General features: G+C 59.5%; 1 protein-coding gene across 2 annotated transcripts; it reads right to left on the bottom strand.

Moving 5' to 3' along the window:
• Positions 1 to 1,310: 1,310 nt before the first annotated feature.
• On the bottom strand, positions 1,311 to 17,285 carry LOC124504412 (cytochrome P450 26B1). Of its 2 annotated transcripts, XM_047069966.1 has the most exons (6): positions 17,082 to 17,285; positions 13,364 to 13,588; positions 4,277 to 4,552; positions 3,859 to 4,014; positions 2,060 to 2,344; positions 1,311 to 1,703 (listed from the first exon to the last, which is right to left on the bottom strand). In XM_047069966.1, exons 1-6 carry the CDS (start codon positions 17,283 to 17,285, stop codon positions 1,311 to 1,313), a joined length of 1,539 nt encoding a protein of 512 aa, XP_046925922.1. The 2 variants fall into 2 exon arrangements, with proteins under 2 accessions (XP_046925922.1, XP_046925923.1); XM_047069967.1 differs by lacking the exon at positions 13,364 to 13,588.
• Between the last annotated feature and the right edge of the window lie 415 nt (positions 17,286 to 17,700).

A 17,700-nucleotide genomic window follows, 5' to 3' on the forward strand; every position in this document is an offset into this window, starting at 1 on the left:
GTGGGTGGGACTTCAAGGACATCTCTCCAAGGGCAAAGGGCCAAGGGTGAGGGTCAAGGGACGGACAACAGGGGCCCTCACTCCCTGTCAGAGGAAAGAACCCGTATACTTCCCCATGCTCACTAGGAGGAGTGGGGGGCACCGGGGTGAACAGTGGCCAAGCAAGAGCTTGTGGCAGCCTCCAAATCCCCATGTGAACAGGGTTTTTGACAGAGCAGGGGGGGAGGCAGGGGGCCATTTCCCCACCACCGCCAGGGGGCAAAGGTGGAGGCACTGGACTTCACCCGGAGAGTGAGGCTCTGAGGTTGAACCCACAGAAGGTCTGGAGCCCGTGGGTGGGAGGACCCATTCGCAGAAGCCCTGCCCTGGACAGCTGGGAAGGAGGCTGGGGACAGAAGAGATGCTTGTTCCAGTCCCCGGGAACGCCAAGATTCGGTTGTATGAGTGAATAAATATGGGGGGAGTGGGGAGGGTCCGGGGTGAGGGGCAGCGGGCAGCCCATGAGCCAAAGGCCTTGGGCATGTGTGTAACAGGGAAGTAGGATGGGCTCAAGGCTGCCTGGCAGGAAGGTGAGGATGTCAGTGCGCATGCCCAGGGCCACCAGGGAGGGTGCTGGGAGGACAGGGCCTGGGGCTCCTTTGCCCCAAGGTCAGAGAGAGAAAAAGTAGCAGCAATAGGTAATTTCAAATGTCCAAACTGGCAACAGGGTGGGGCCCCTGCAGGCTGCTTGCAGCCCCCCCCTCTACCGAGGGTGACTCGTGTTCTCTTACCCAGTATGCTATTCCTGGGCAGCCACACCAGGAGGGACACTCTACCAGTCTGAGTCAAAGCAGGAAGGGAGGGGGGTGCTGAAGAGAGCCCCAAACGGGGCACCTCTTTTCCTCCCTCCCCCTCAACCACCCGTCCTCAGACTAAAGGGGCCCAAAAGAAATGGGAGAGGTGGGACCAGTTCAGAACATGACAAGCAAATGCGACAGCCAAGCCACTGACTTTTAACACTGTAATGGGCATGCAGAGTGCCCCGCCATGCCCCTTCCCAGAAGCTAAGCTGGTGGGAACTGGAGGGACTGGAGAGAAGTAGGAGCCAGGAGAAGAGCCTTTCCCCTGGAAGGACGGGGCCCTTGTGGCTTTGGGTAGGGTTTGCCAGGGAGAGGAAACAGGGGAGGGTAAGGTATGGGGGGCCGCTCCCCCTTCCCCACGTTCCCGCCCCCTCCCACACACAGGTTTCGACCCTTCTGGTGCCTCCCACCACCACCACCCCACCCCACCCCGCCTGGCTGGGCTGAGGTGGGGGTATGGGCCAGACACGTTTAGACTGTGGCGCTCAGCATGGCCTCCGTCTCTGGCAAGATCTTGTTCTGGTTAGAGTCCAGGCCAAAAAACTTGACACTGAGGCCATCCACGGGGTGCAGGACAGGGACCAAGGTGATGCGGGGGAAGGTCCGGGTGGCCAGCTCAAAGCGGCTCGTGCTAGCCAGCTCCACCGCCAGCACCTTCAGGAACAGCTTGGCCAGATGCTTGCCCAGGCAGGTGCGGACGCCGCCGCCGAACGGGAGGTAATGGAAGCGGCCATCCTTGTCTTCACTCCGTGCCTGACCAAAGCGGTCTGGATCGAATACGTTCACGTCTTTGAACACAGGTGCCGTGTCGTGGGTATCCCGGATGCTGTACATGACACTCCAGCCTTTGGGAATCTGAAAACCCTGGAGGCAAGACGGGGGCAGGGGTGAGGTATGGTGGTGAAAGCCGGAGGAGGTCTGAGAGAGGGCAGATGACTTTCTGCCTGCCAGCCCCACAGGTCCAGATGTTTCTAGAGGCCCCCCACTGTGGCACCCCCTCCCCCCACAGCTCCCCCCTCAGCATGTTAGTCCTGTCTCTTGTTTACAGATGTCCACATGCAACTTCCATTATGATACCAGGGTTAGCTTCATCTGACCCAGCATCTGGGTACTGAAGTACCCTGACAAAAAGGCTGTTCTTTCCCAGCAGCCAGCCCCCACCCCCAAAGCAATGTTCCCAAGGATCCCCAAAGCCCCAGCCCCGCAGGGCCCAGCCTCACATCAAGCTCGAAGGTCTGCAGCACGGTACGGTAGCCACCAGAAATGGGTGTGAAAAGGCGCATAACCTCCTTGATGACACAGTCCAGATAGTGTAGCCCGCTGAGGGTGTCGAGGCGCAGTGTGCCCTCACAAGGGCAGCCGCCACTGTGCAGGATGCCCTGGGCCCGCAGCTCCTCTCGCAGCTTCTCCAGCACGGCTGGGTGCTTCAGCAGCTGCATGATGAGCGAGGTGCTGGCACTGGCAGTGGTGGCGTAGGCTGCGAAGATCAGCTCCAGAGTCCCGTCCTGCAGCGGCAAGGAGAGAGGCATCGTCGATGATCCAGCGCGGGGACAGCCCCGCTCCACCGGCATCCCCCGTGCCCCAGGCTCGTCTAGCTGGGCCTGCCTCTGAGCCTCACGTTGCTGCGGCATCCGGGCCACAACAGACACAGGTCACAGGGCCAGTCCCCCGGCTGGGCAGGAGAATTAGCTGCTACAGTCCAGGGCAGAGGCACGAGCCTGGAAGTCCCTTGGGGCAGGGCTGCTTCTCCCTCACTGCTGGATTCCAGAGCCAGCCCCAGCAGGCCTAATCAGCGCAGTGAGCTCACAGAAGAAAAAGGACAAATCTCAAGGAGCCAGGCCCGGCGTGGCGAGCAGGGTGGGTCTACACTGGGGCTTTCCAGCTGGCAGCCGCAGCCCCTTCCTCCATCCCCAGGACATCTAGTAGGAGGTCAGGAGTAATGACGGCGTTGGGGAGGTGACCTGGGACCACACCCACGGGGACGTGTGCTGGGCTGAGCGGAGGTGGCCCCCAGAAGCCTCAGACCCCACCAGGGTTCTCAGGGGAGCAAGACACCTGGGCACTGGGTACCCCAGGGAAAGGTCTCAGCGGGTCGCCTCATCCCGAACCCTGTATTTTACACGTGAAGGCCTAGAGAAGAGAGGGAAGGGACCTGGGTTTCTGACTCGCCGTGGCACCACCTACGAGGCACAACACTTCTTGTCAAACGGGAAGGTCACTGGAGCTCCTAATGGCTCGCCAGGGGGAAAGCAGGAGCCAGACTAAGGGTGAGCACAGACAGTGGGGATGGCGGAGTCTTCAGGAAGTCTCCGTGGGCACCTGGCAGGCATGCGGGTGGCAGAGTCGAGACCAGGATGAGTTGATGAATCCCTCCTCAGGTGGTACACCCACCCTAAAAAAGGGCGGGCAGGAAGCCCTTCTTGGAGGCCAGTGTGGACAGTCTTGGTGTTGGCAGCCTGACTGGGCTTAGCGAGTACCAGACAGGCTGGGAGACGGTATTGAGTGCCACCAGTTTGAAAAGGCTGGTAGGATGGGAGGAGACCCGAGTCAGGTCCAAATCTCCCTGCTCCTCCCCAAGGACTGAGGCTGCCCTCACGCAAGTGGCTTCCCTTCTGGGGACCATGATGCACTGAAATGGTGAATACCGGGAGGTGGAGGGGGTCGAGGGGTCGAGGGGGTCAATGAAGCCACCGACACCAAATGTGCGCGGGGTTTCTAGGGGCCAATTTTCAGTACCTTTTCCTAAATGGTGGATGGGATTGTGGGTGGGATGGAGAGTGTGGGTGCACAGAAGCTGTGGTGGGGGGCGGTACCACCCACTGTGGATGCTTCTCGTCTATCCCCATCAGTCTGCACACTAAGCAGACGGGGACACGGTCTCTTTTCTGGTCAAGTGCCCCAGCCCCATGCAGTGATGGCCACCACAGCTGGTCAGGGACAGTCCCTGTAGGCCGGGAGCAGAAGGGGTAGAAACAGAGTATGGGGCGCTCGCGCTGACCACTGGGGAGGCCGCCCCCACCTTCAGCTCCTGCATGGTCATCTCCTTCCCATGCTCCTTGCTGCTTTCAATGAGGATGTCCAGTGCGTCCGAGTAGTCCTTGCCCTGGGTGCACTGCAGTTTCTCTCGGATCGCCTTTTCTAGGCCCTTCTGCAGGATCTGCCGTGCCTGAATGCCCTGAGGGGAGAAGGAGGCCGCCTGGTTACCAAAGAGGAAGGGCCCCCTCCCACGGCCGGGAGGGCCACGAGGAAAGGACTCCTCTGAGAACTTCCCACCTAAGCTGCAGAGACCAGCAGGTGAAGGCTCCACCCCCACCCTTCTGCTGACACCTCCCCTCTGTCTGTGTGACCAGTGAGCGTCTTAGTGGTCGGCCACCATCTCACTCCAAGTGGGTTCATGGATGCCCCATCTCCTCTCCTCCCAGGCCCTGGGTGCTCACCCGTCGGTAGCCGCTAAAAGGCAAGTCGACAGGCAGGGAGAAGACGTTCTCAACAAACTGCTGGTAGACTTCAAAGAGGTGGCCAAGGTCCTCTTCGGGGATGCTGAAGCCCAGCAGCACACGGATGGCCATGCGGAAGGTGAGCTTCTGCGCCTCCTGGTACACGTTGATGGCCTCAGGGCAGCTGCTCCAGGCGCGAAGCGTGTCCTGGATCACCAGCCGGATCTTAGGCAGGTAGTTCTGCAGGGCCTCATGACTGAAGATCTTGGAGAAGACCTGGAGGGCAGGGGACAGTGGCAAGAGGCGCTCGTGCCGGCCCTCTCGGCTCCCAGGGGGCCCCACTGAAGCATGCAGCCAGGACGGTGGCCACAGAGACTCTGCGTCCCCACTCCAATTGAGCTCCGCTTTCCAGCTCTAGACACAAACACCTGCTGGCTCGCCTACCTCCAAAGCCCCTCCTGCTGCCTATGCCTTGAGGCAGAACCAGGGGAAGGACAGGCTTAAAACACCATTCGTGGGCACTTTTATTCAAAGTCAGGACCTTCCATGTCATCACATGGAGATGTGAGCTGTCCTCTCCTTTCCTGACGCCCAGAAAAGCATGTGCTCCAAACAGTGGCAAAGCCCTGTGGACTGGGCAGTCCAGCCGCCAGCAGGTCTGCAGGTGATGTGGCTGTATCAGCTTTGGGGAGCATGCAACGGGGTGCTGGGCAGGGCTGCGGAGGAGTGGCCCCTCCGCGACAGGAACCCATTCCCAAACTCCCAGGCCACAGGGGCAGAAGCCCCCAGGAGGAGTGGAACACAGGTGCGAGGACTGGCCGAGGAAGAGATGGAAAGCACTAGGTGGCTCTTCTTCTCCACTGATGGGAGGACAAGAGAGTCTGAGGTTAGACCACAGGCAGGACTTCCTGAGACCAAATTGCTCTTATTCCCTGGGAAACACCTACTGGGTGCAGATCCCAGGCCGTCTGTTAATAGCTGTGCCACAAAAATGTCTTCAATGTGGCCAGGCCTGGAGGCAGGGGAATGGGGGCAAGATTTTCCACCCCAAAAGATCACAAAGCCAAACAGAAGCTCTTTTAGTGCCCTGCATCTTCCTGGTCCATTTTAAGTAGCCAGTGAGTCCCTATTTCCACCTTCTCTGCTTTCCATCCTCCTGCTTCCTCAGTAACACCCTCTGCCCCCTCCTTACCCAAATGCCCCAGCACAGTTTTCACACTGGTGACCACAGTGTACAGGAGAGGGGACAACGTTAGTTTATTTACTGATCGCCTGTGTGTCCCACTCATAACCAACATCCTCTACCCCCTCCAAGAGTCCAGAGCAGAAGGGGGTACCTCCACCAACAGCGAGGGAAAGGTCACTGGGGAAGGCAGAGAGGGGAGGGACAGCACAGGAGAAGGAGACAAATATTCCTCTAGCCCCCCTACCCTGACCCACGCAAACCACACACACGCGCTCACCCTCCCCTCCTGTCCCCCAAACACAACCACCGCACAAACTGTAAATGTGAGAATTTCCCCTGCAGTCAGCTCGAGGAGGAAAAGGTAACATTTTCCTGGCCTCAGCCCTGCATGGCTAATGGGAGGGCTGGTTTGCAGAAATAACAGTGCTGGCCCTTCAGTGGCCCAGCCAGGCATTCACAATAGCACTTTCATTCCGAAATTCCCGGTGGGCAGACGGAGGGAGGGAAGGAGGCCAGTGAGGGGCAGAGAAGCCAGCACTGTTCGGGGCTGCTCTTGCTATTAAGGGACAGCTGAAATGTAAAAGGATGATGGGAAGTGGCCAAGGGCAGCCCGGGCCTGAATGGGTCACTCACACCTTGCTCAGTTGTGGGGGTCCCAGGAATATACAAGGGAGACTTCAGCTGCTACTCTCTTCAGAGGACTATGGATAAAGGCAGTGTGCTCTCTGCCTCAGTACCCCCCGCCCACACACACACACCCCGTGTCCTCAGGATTCCAAGTTTGGCTCTTATGGGGTGGGAATGGGGCCCAGTCCCCAAAGCCCAGTGCTGGCCAACTAAGGGCCCTTACAAAACCAAAATGCTCATCAGGGAGGCAGAAAGATACTCTGTGGCTACCAGGCCTCAGTGAGGAGACTGGAGGTGGGGGCAGGCAGGGAGAGGGAGGCCACACCTGGCCTAGGACCAGCCAGTCCAGGGCCAACTGAGTACTGTCATGGAGGGGATGGGGGCAAGGGCTGGCCAGGCTCCCAGCACCAGGAGACCTGAGCCCAAAGGTGGGCATGTGGCGATGGATAACAGGACAGAGGCCATGCAGACCTAGACTGGTCAGTGTCAAAGCCAGCTACACTCTAATATGCAGTGGGGTGGTGACTCTGCAAAGGCAGACTGGGCATCCAGAGACGTGAGTTTTAACTTACCAACTTACTGTGTGACCATGGCCTAATCACGCCCCCCAGCCTCAGTTTCCTCATCTATAAAATGGTGAGGTTGAAAGACGTGAGCTCTGTGGTTCCTTTCAATGTACAGAGCACATAAATGCCAGCATCTATGTGTCCCAAAGTAGATGCCGTCCCCTTGAAAGAGTCCAGAATCTGGCACTGCATGAGTCACCTGGTAAGGGCCTACCAGGCCCCCATGCACGCACTCCAAGCAGGCTACAGTGGCCCAGGAGGGGCCATCCCAGGGTTACTAAAGGAGGCGCTCTGAGGACCCCCACTGCACTTTAAGGACTGGCCAGATGTGACCCATTGAGGAACCCTGCCCTGCCCTGCCCTGCCCTGCCCCAAAGGTTACATTCCCTGCGCCCTCTAGTGATGGCCAGATGAACTGCTCCTTCTCAAACCTTGGGGTCCAAAGAGGGCAGGAGGACCAAGGGGGATTTGAGACTAAGCAGATGGACTCCGAGGGTAAGAGGTCCACACGTCACCTCTAGGAAGACAGGGGTCCTTATGAGGAGCTGGGAATGATCCCCAGGAAACCCTCTGCCACCCTGCACCTGCAAGCCTCTGGGCTGGGGCTTCTGAAAAGGGAATTACAGCCAGGTCCAGGGTTCTTTTCTTGACCCTGACTCATCAGTGGCAGCCACCAGGTCACTGTCCTCTCTAGGGATTAGTTTCCCCACTGGTTTCATGAGAAGTTTAACTGGATGTTCTTGGGTCCCTTTCCACCTAGCCATCTCACCCATGATTCCTCTCAGAGCCCTCCGAGGCGGAGAAAATGGCCAACCGAGAAGTGAAGCAAAGGGAGATTGCAGGCGCTCTGAGCCCAGAGGACTTTGCTCAAAGGTCATCCAGTCCATGCCCCTGCTTCCAGCCCAGCGGCTCCACAGACATCAGGGCCTCCCAGGCACCAGGAAAACTCCCGGGCCTCATCTCTGGGTTGGTGCCCAGGATTAACAACGAGGGCACTTCCCACAGCCGAGGCAGCCCAGAAACCACCACCCACCACAAAGGCCAGGAGGAGGCGGAGGTGCTGGCCAGGGCACAGGGAGGCCTGGGCCACGTCGGGCGGGCGGGGTCAGGACTCGGGCACACGGGAAGGCGCCCAGCGGAGCTGCGCGGTGTGAAGAGAGGAAGGGTTCCCAGCCCCCAGAGCCGACTGCCCTGACCACAGTTGTAACAGGAGCCACAGCTGCTTTGTTTCCCTCTGGGGCTTCCCTAGGAATTCCCAAAAGTGAGCCAAGAATGTTGGACAAAGGTCATCGGGAACCAGCTGTGGCCCAGGCAAAGCCCTGCAGAGGGAACAGCAGGTATGGACTTCCCACCAGGGTTGGTGCCGGGACAGAGAAAGCAGAGTGTCACGGGAGACCCGAGAACTCCCAGGCACAGACGCGGCGCAGCGCAGGATGGGCTCTCGCCTTGGAGGGCGTGCCTGGAAACCCTCCATCACCCCATCAGTTTCTCCAGCAAAGCAACTGGCTCAAGGGTCTACATCCTTGTTCTCGCTCTCTCCCCTGAATGGGAGGGGGTAGGGGTGGGACACTAGGGGGCTTGTCAAGGTTCAAATCCTCCATAATTGTTTCTATACATGCTTCCCCCTCCTGCCTGTCACATAGAGCCCCTGGGAGAGGAGTGGCACACTGGAGCCCCAGAGCCCTGCTTGCTGACCTGCTCAGCCAGATAGCCTCCCCCTTCTCAGCTGGTGGCCATGAATGCACAGACGGACAGACAGCCTCTGGACAGGCAGCCTCGGGAGCGGGAAGAGTCAGAGAGCGAACCTACTCCTTGGGCCAGTGACTCAGACTGGGAGGAATGGAAGCGGCTGCCCAGGAGGGTGGGGGCCTGGGCAGGCCACCCCGCCAAGCCAAGCCACCGGAGCCACAGCCTGCGGAGTGGAAAGAATAACAGAGGGCAGGCAGCCTCCGAGGCAGCTGTCCGCACAGCACAGGGGTGACGCCAAGGTGTGTACTTTAAACTCAAGTAAGGGGGAGGACAAGAGAGGACGTCATCTTCCCAGATGCCTGGCATTTCCACTGGGCCTGGACTTCACCTTGGCGGCCTCCTGAGCCAATCCCGTCTCAGCCCCTCTGGTTGGGAGGGGCCAGCCCAGACCCCCCAGCCTGGGCATGCTTCTGGGAAGCACCTATGGGAACAGAGGGTCTGTCCCCCAGTTGACTCTAGCTCTAATTCTGTCCCCAGGACAAAAGCACATGGTGGGGGAGGGAGAGCAGCCTTTGGCAGATACCTAAGCCACAGAATCTGAAGGTTTAGGTTTGCCGAGACACTCATCCTTCTTCCAGCCATAGCAAAACCCCCTCAGAAAGCTGAGGCCCAAGGGGGGAAGGGTTCTCCCAATGTCACAGTCCAGACCATGACTGGCCACACTCACCAATGGCAGGGAACCCCATCTCTCACCACTCCAAACCTCACGAGCCACCCTCTTACCAATCCCGGGAGCTCTGAATTTATCTAAGAGCCCTAAGGGGCCGCTTCTTTATGGCCAAGTTTATTCTAAGGAAAAGGCCAGCTGTTCTGGTTACTATATTCCTGCTCTCAGCATTTCTCTTCTCCTAGAGGCACGCTCTTAACCCCGGTCTTTCAGCCTGGGCCATCCTGAACAGAGACAATGGCTGGCACAGGGGGCTCAGGGCCAGAGCAGACCCCAGCCAAGCCTCCCCTCCCTGTCAAGGCCAGAATTGTCTCCCAAGGCTGGAAAGTGAGCAGACACCCCAGCATCATAGCCTTGGACCCCTCCCTGCCCTGGGAGGACAGAGAAAGGAGGGAAACGGGAGAGGGTGAACCCTACACCCAGCCAGCCCACCCGCCCACTGCCTGGCACAGGGCAACTGGAGGGAGGCACCCACTCCCAGGCGCCCTGGCGGCTGGCTGGCCATGGGCTCCCTCCCCCGTTGACCTTCAGAGAGATCCGCTCCTGCCACCCGCGCCCTCGGTGGCCCCTGCACCCACCGGCTACTGCTACAGTAACTTTTGAGTGAAGGACTTCTGGGGCTGGCAGAACAAAGGCTGTGTGCCTCTGCCAAGGGGCTGGGGCAGAGCTCTCAGTAGCGGGGCTGCCTGGCCGCGCCACCCACCCTCCTATCCAGTACAGGTGGGAACTTCTGCCCCGAGCTGAGCCTGGGGAGACTTTGCAGCCAGAGGTTGTGCACTGGTCCAAAGGCCATCTAGAGCGGGTCTGGGCTGGCTTCCCTAAAGACCCCCAAACCCTCCTGGCTCTGCCCTCCTGCTGAAGCACTTCCTGGACTCTCTACCCCAACACAGACTGCAGGGTGCACAGGGTCTCTGAGAGGAGTGCAGTGATCCTGAGCCTGACCTCCACTCCTACCCAAGACAGGGCCCAAAGGCCAGGTCATTGAGGGATGGTGTGCGGGGAGGCAGGCCTTCTTAATCCTTACCTCCAAAGCCTGGGGAGCTGCTCCCCCACGTCAGCCTTGGGTACAGAAGTCCCTGTAGCCAGGAGTCTGAGATGAAGGGAAAGCCATGCCTGCCATCTCCAGGACACCAGAAATCCAGGATTAAGTGCATTCTCTGGGATGCTCTCCAAGTTTGGGGAGGGCTACTACTGTCTGAGGTGCCCTGAAACTGCTGGCTCTCTGGTGCCGAAAGGCTCGGCCCTATCTCCAAAGGAAAAGAGGAAATGCCTGATTCTGGTGTGTGGGGCTGTGCACTGGAGCTTCTGTAATTACCCCCAACTCCTCCTCTGTGTGTCTGACAACTCTCTCCCCAATCTCCCCTCCCACACTCCATCCACCCTTCCAGGGTAATTACCCCAGCCTCTGCACACAAAGAAGGATGACATCCCTCCCCCATTATCAGAGACACCCCAGACCCCTGGGGGAAGGGAAGTTACAAAAGAGAAGGGACAGAGTCTGAGGTAGTGGCTATAGGGACACAGGCCTGGCTCTCCAAGAGAGCATTTTGTTAGACTGGGCAAGACTTTCCGGACTTTCTCCCTAACAACCCCGCCCATCTTGGCCCTAGACCACCAGGACAGCAGGGCAAACACCTGGAGTGCAGCGATGGCTATAAGGAACCCCTTCCCAGCACATCTGGCCGGACCTCCCAGAGAAGGGGTGGGCCACCAGCCCCAATGGAAACAGTGACGCTCCTAGTTCCCTGCCAGCCAGCCGGGCCCCAGCACACCTGGGCTGTACTTCCTGTGAGGACATCCTAACCAGGCCTGGGCCCGGCCCAGTGGCCTGCTCACCAGCCAGGTCCCTGACTACAGAGTGGACTGGATAAGGCATCGTGCGTGGCACACCCCCGACCTTGCCCAGGCTGGGTCCACTGGGCACTGGGGTCCTGCAGACTAGCCATTTTCTCCAGGACCAACAATATGTCCCTGAATATTCATTCTCTTCTCGTCCCTCCAGCTAGATCCTACTTCTTGAGGCAAAGACCGAGATTCCCACTTCTGTGTCTACCTAGTCCAAAGCCTTCAATTTGGCTCAGCAAACCTAAGTTTATGGAAAATTGAATTAGAGAGATTGGGGTGGGGGGAGACCCTTTCGTCCACCCATTTACCATAGGACCCATATAAATGCCACATAGCAAGCATCAACTAGTACACACACTGGGAGCGCCCTGCCCTGGGTTCTCAAGCCTCTGTCAGGATGAACTGCTTTCTGGCCACCTCCTATCCCCAAGGAACTAGAGAATAGGGTACCCCAAAGAGGGAGACCATCAATGTGGCTCTCAGTGTCAGGCCCCACCCCTGCTCCATCCCTATCCTTCCCTCCCCCTTCCTTCCCTGTGCATTCCTCTGGCAGCATTCATCATGCCTTCTCCTTCCCTCCTCCCAAATGGACAATGTGGGCCAAACCTGGGGGCTTTCTAGGGAGCCCTCCCCACCTGGAGGCCCACAGCCAAGTTGGGCACCGGGTGGGTGGAACCACAAGGCAACAGCAAGCCCTCTGTACCCCCAGGGTCTCACACTCTGGTCCTGATCCAGCCTTCTCCTTCCTCCCCACCCCCAACCACCAGTTTCTGGCAAGCCCAGGTGGGCAGGACTAAGTAGGGCTCTGCTTGGTGGCCCAGAAACAACTCATCTCACCGATGCCTGTGTTGCATGCCCTGTCCTGCCCTTTCTTGGCTTCCTGACCTGGTTCAAGTCCCTCAAACTCTCCAAGCCTCTGTGTCCCCTTCTGTGAGAAGGGGATGATAACTTTTCTTGTCAAAGCCTCTATAAAAATAAAATGAGGAAGCAGACGTATTCCCCGGAGCTGGGTTTCTGAATCTCAGGCTCTCTCCTCACTCTTTGGAACAGGCTTTGGGTGGAGTCCTAAAGACTAGGAAAAAAATAATGGCCAGCACATTTTATAAGCCCCCCATTCCTGAGCCTATAGCCCCCTCCCAGCCACTCCTCATCTGCCCCCTGGAATTGTTAGCTGCTTCCTGCTCTAGTGAGGCAGATGGGGAAGACTACTTCAGGAGCCCCTTCCAGTACGTGCTTTATCGCGGGGCGGGGGGGGGTGGCGGGGGGGGGGGGGGGAAGTTGTCTCTTCCATCAGATTTTGCCGCCTTTTGTCTGCTTGTCTACAATGGAGAACTACTCGTCGCAAGCAGTGCAGAAGACACCAAATACTACAAGATTAATTCCTACGTTCACAAAGACCACTTCACATGGCCTTCTGGCCGAGAGGGCTGCTCACCGTTACCCGCCCCCCTCCCAGACTCTGCCACTCCTCCGGTCAGATCAGAGGCTGCCTCTCTTCCCTTCAGGTTTCAAACCTGGATGAGTCCTCTGACCTAATGGAAAACACCGAGGGAGGGGAGGTCGTGCAGCGCCCCCTCACTGGCGGCTTTAAGCCTGCGGGCCGCCGCCCCGCCCGCCGGCGGCTCAGCTTTCGGGTTACTGCAGTTCAAACAGCACGTGCCGCCCGCGCTCTGAGCCGCGGCGGCGGCGGCGCAGCCCTGTGAGGGGGCGGGGAGGCTCGCTCCGTGCGCGCTGGCTCGCCTCCTCCGCGCCTCTTGCAGGCGCTCGGGAAATCCACAGGATAAACACCCACTTTCTCTTCCTCTTTATGGGAGGGGGTAGGTGCACTTTGATCCCCTGCAGCGCCGCCGCTGCTCTCCCACCCCTCGCCCTTCCTCCGCCATCCAGACTGGTTCTCGCAGCAGTGGCCCAGACTTCATCTCACCCCTCCCGGGCGAGGCTCCGCGACCGTCTCGCACAGGGTGCTCGGCTCCCAGCGCTTGCCGCGTCTACCTTAATCAAGCAACCGGTGGCAGAAAGGCTAGGTTTGGTTTTACAAAGATCCGTTTCCAGGCCTTGGGAGCATGGACCACCATCTGCCCTTTTCTCTTTTTAATTTTGTGGAGCACCGCGAGGACAGGCGTTGGACGCCCTAGTCCCTGCACGTTCAAGCTCCCTCTAAACCACTTCCCTCACCCCGAACAGCCAGCCCCCCGCTGGGCCTGGTAGTGGGAAAGGCACAGCTAGCCAACAAACGGGCAGACCCAGAGGAGGCCTGCCAGCTCTGGAACCTAGACCGCAGACTTCGAGGCACGGAACTGCGGGGTCCTCCGGCATGGTGTACAGATGGGGTCTCAGATTCGAGTGGGGGCGTCTCCCGGGCTCTGCGAACTCCTTACACCCGAGGCTGGTACAGAGAAGAAGAGGGTCGGAGCAGGGTTGCGGGGTTCTTAACCCAGAGCGCTTACCTTGCGCTTGTTGCGGTGGATGTCGCCGATGGAGTTGGCCACTGTGTTTGGGCCCAGCAGCATGCGCGTGCTGCGTGGCCACTCAGTGCTCACGAGGTGGTGCTCGCCCATGAGGATCTTGCGCACGTTTTCTGCGCCAGTCACACGAATCAGCGGCCGCCCCAGCAAGTGCGTCTTGAACACGTTGCCATACTTCTCCCTCCTTGAGGACTGGAAGCCGGAACCCTGCGGGAGCCACGGGAAAAAAAAAAAACCTCTCTCAGAGCGTACATCTCCGGATGAGATGTCCGGGAGGCCCAGCCTGAAGGGCTCTCGGGGAAGGGGCGGAGGACCCCGCTCAGGCCACCAGTCCCCTGCTCCCCCCCCCCATACAAACACGCACGAAGGTTTTATTTTTCATAGCATGCACAAGAACTGGGAAGTAGGGCCTAGAGGATAATAAATAATGCAAGGAGGCGGGAGGCCCGGGGCACCCCTCGGGAGGGTGTTTAGTAATGACTTGCGGGAGGAAAAAGGTATCCCGGACCGCGGGACCCAAAGCTAGAGCCTTCGCCCCCCTCCCCCTCGCTCCCCCGCCCCACGCTCCGGAGCCTCTCGGAATAAATATTTCCAGGCTCTCGGCCACGGGCTGGCGAGACCCCGCGGGGTGGCCGCAGGCCAAAGATTATTTATAGCGGTGAGCGGTCGGTGCCCGGAGGCAGTCACTACAGAAGGGGGTTGGGGTTTCCTCCGTTCTCAGGGGTGGGCCGCGAAGGGACCCGGCGGCCCTCTGAGGGATCTGCAAGGTAGGGTCACGGGCCGAGAGCAGCGATTTTCCTAATGCAATGTGCCCTGGGAATAACTGAGAAGGATTTTCGTCGCCGCCCAGGAGTTTGGAACGGGAGCTCCGAGGAAGGCGCTTCCCGCGGGGCGGGGCAGGGCGGGGCGGCTGTCGCAGGTAACCGGATCCCCGGCGGCGGCTGCGGCGGCGCGAGCCCAGGACGCCTAGGCCCCAGCCCCGGCCCCGGCCCGGCTCTCAGAGGAGCTGGCTGAGCGGGCCCCCGCGCGGGTACCGGAAACCGAGGGGACCTCCGAGGGGCGGGGGCAGGGGCGTCCCGCTCACCTTTGACGTAGGCACTCGCCACCCCACCCCACGTTAACCCTTATCCCGCCGGGGCGGCACCGGGTGGGAAGGGGAGGGGCGCCACCTGTCCGGCCGTAGCTCTCGGCCGCCAACGAAGTGCGGATGCGGACTCCAGACCTACCGAGTCACGCACCCCCGAAGGGACACCTCGGCGGTCCCCTTTTCCTAGGTTGGTCTCTCTCCTCACTTTCCTTTCTTCTACGGAAAAGTATTCTCCAACTAGATGTGTACACACCCCAGCACAGCCGAAAAGTGACTCTGCAGAACCCGGATCCCTAATCACTTTTCCACATGCGCCTCCGGCCCCGGCCCGGGCGCGCGACAGGGAGAGAGCCCAGAGCGCCCGCGCCTCCAGGAGGGGGGCTGGGTCGCGGGGGGACGCCACCCCACTCCCAGGTTGTGGGGGAGGAGAGAGCTCTCCGACCCTGCCGCGGTTCTAGACGGCGTCTATCCCTTTAAGAGAATTCTAGGCGAGGATGGAGGTGCGACCAAGGGGGGTTGAGGAGCGGGATTCCCTCCCTCCGTCTGCTATACCCGTCTCGCTCGCTCCGTCTGACTCTCCGTCTCTCCTCTCCTTCTTTTCCTCTGTTTTTCTTTTCTTTCGACACAAAAGTTGGGTTGTGAATTTTCCGAGGTCGCCGCCGCCTCTCTCCCGCCGCCCCCCTCCCGCCTCTGATCTGCCTAACTATAATTAAAGTGCGTTTTTTGTGGCATTAATAAAGAGTTATTTGTCCGCCGTTTCCACGGTCTTCACAAAGAGGACTTTCATAGGGGCGGCCGCTCGGGCCGCGAGTCCAATTTATACAAAAATGTTGTATTTTTAGCCCTAGGCTCTGTTTAGATGGCGCACGGTGGAAACGGAGAGCCCTTGGAGGTCTCCCCGTAAAATCTGATAAATGACTCCAAAAAAATAAAGCTGGGATTCAGAGGGCTCCCATTAACCCCTTCAGCGGTCTCCTACAGGCATCCCCCATGTCCCTCCCACGGCGGAGTCTAGGGCCCTACGGGCTGATGGAAGGGGAGGTGTAGGCCTGCTTCCCTTTTCCCATCTTCTGTGCGGGTTGGACACGGAGCCCCAAGGGGCCCTTGTGGGATTTAGAGAAAAGGTCAGGGGGGCATTGGATGGCAGAGAAAGGTCAGGAAAAGGAGGTGGGGACAGACCATGCATTCCGCAGATTGGCTCTAACAAGACAGGAGCTGATGCCCGTATGAGGTATTTTATTTCCTAAATTCTCGGCCAAAAGCCTAGACCACCGCCGCAGTTAACTCTTTAAGTGTGGCGGCAAGGGAGAGGCTCTGGGGATTTCTCTGCGGAGGGTAGCCCTATTGGTGAAAGCGAACCCCTCCCCACTGCCTGAACAACCCCAAAAGAGATGGGCCGATTCTGGGACTTGGGAAGACCACACCGCAGAGGAAACGCGCGTCACCCTCCTCGCCCCCGCTCCGCTGTCACTTGGCGCGGGGCGGGGCCGGCAGGGTGTAAGTGTGGTGCGCGCGCGGATTGCACGCGTCTGTTAGTTTCAAGCCTTGCTTTCGCACTTCTAAACCCACAGGTCTCTGCGTTCGCCTCCCGCCCCACCTCTCCCTTGCCCGGGTTGTCTTCAGGACATTTATGCTTCTCTTAACCGCCATCAGCATCCTCCGGACAAACACCGGTGCACACGCGAACACGACACACTTCCCGCGGTTGACCAGGGGCGTCCCCCACCCCCAAAAGAAAAAATTCTGTGTGTATCCACTTGCAAACGCGTTTGTCTAGCACTTGACGAGGTTAATTCCAGGTTAATCTCCCCATTACCTTACCTGAGTCTGGTTCCCGACGCGCCCACCCCCATTATCACCAGCAGCGTGCGGTCGTGAGGCGTCTGGCAACAAACATGCACACACTCTATGGATCTCACACACCAATCCCAGGTTTCTCTCCCTTGCTACAGTGTCCCCACCCAATAAGCAAATAGACCCTTTTCCTTAAAAGCCAAGAACCCTCGAGTCTCAGGCTTTTCATCTTCTTTGGGGTACCTCCTTCCCTCCCCACCATAAAATACACACGCTGTCTCCGACCTTGGACCAAGGCAGTTGTACCTAGCGCAGCCGACGACGCGGCGGGAACACAGCCGGGGGTCTTAAAGGGGCACTTCTGGGTGCCATTGGCTCCTTCGTCTCCCCGACTCAGTGTTCGGGTCCCAAGGACACCGCCAAAGCCCCGGAAGCCGACGGCGACCGGGGCCTGGAACGCGAAGGGGAGACGAAAGCGGCTCACAACCTGACGCCCCCTCTGGCCCGCACCGCGCGGGGAGCCCACTAGACCCCTGCTGGGTCGCCAGCGACGGGGGAAAGTCAATCTTGGGAGCCCTCTGGGGTCCTGGGACCTCTCGTATCAACTCCCAGAATTTGCGCACCAGGCGCCAGTGGGCTCCAAACCACGCCGCAGGCGGGCAGGAGAAGCCCGGACGGCACCCGCAAAGAGGAGGGAAGGGGCGGGGCGGGGACCGGTGCCTTCAAGCTCCGGGCGCCCCCTGGCCAGCCCGCGGCTCCCTCCTCCCGGCGCTCGCCGCTAGCGGACCCCGGAGAGCATCCGAGCGAGTGCGCCCTTACCTGTAGCAGCCAGTGGCCGGTCTCTCCGATGAGCGGGAAGCCCATGGAGCCCTTGGGGATGGGCAGCTTGCAGCTCTTGTCGCGGGTGGCAGCCCAGCGCAGCTGCCACAGCTGCTGCGACACGGCCAGCAGCAGCGTCACCGACACCAGGCACGCGGCGAGGGTGGCCAGCGCCGACACCAGCTCCAAGCCCTCAAAGAGCATGTTGGCGGCCGCTCGGGGGATTGGCTGTGCCGGCCGCGGCGGGGGAGGGGAAGGCCGGATGAGAAGGGACACGAACGGCGGGGGAGGGGAGGCTGCGGCCGGGGGTCCTGGTACCTCCAGCCGAAACAGAGAAGGAGGAAGGGGCCGCGGGAAGGGGAGTGGAGGCTGCGAGGGGAGCGGAGAGAGGGAGGAAAAAAATTGCCTACAAGAAGAGAGAGAGGAGACTCGAGGAGATTCGGAGTGTAACTTTGTTTGTTTGTTTGTTTGTTTGTTCCCTTATAGCGGGCTTGGGGACTGCTCGAGGGTGGTGAGATGAAGCCGTGAATCAAGCTGGTGGATTAGCTCTCCCCGCAACCATCACACTCGGAAAACTTTGGAAAACTTTGTCCAGCGGGAGCCTCTCTCGTAAGAGCTA

The sequence above is a fragment of the Lynx rufus genome, unplaced genomic scaffold, assembly GCF_022079265.1.
Source record: "Lynx rufus isolate CCGP_SWC_20201006 ecotype Redwood Valley unplaced genomic scaffold, mLynRuf1.p SCAF_8, whole genome shotgun sequence".
Lineage (NCBI taxonomy): Eukaryota > Metazoa > Chordata > Mammalia > Carnivora > Felidae > Lynx > Lynx rufus.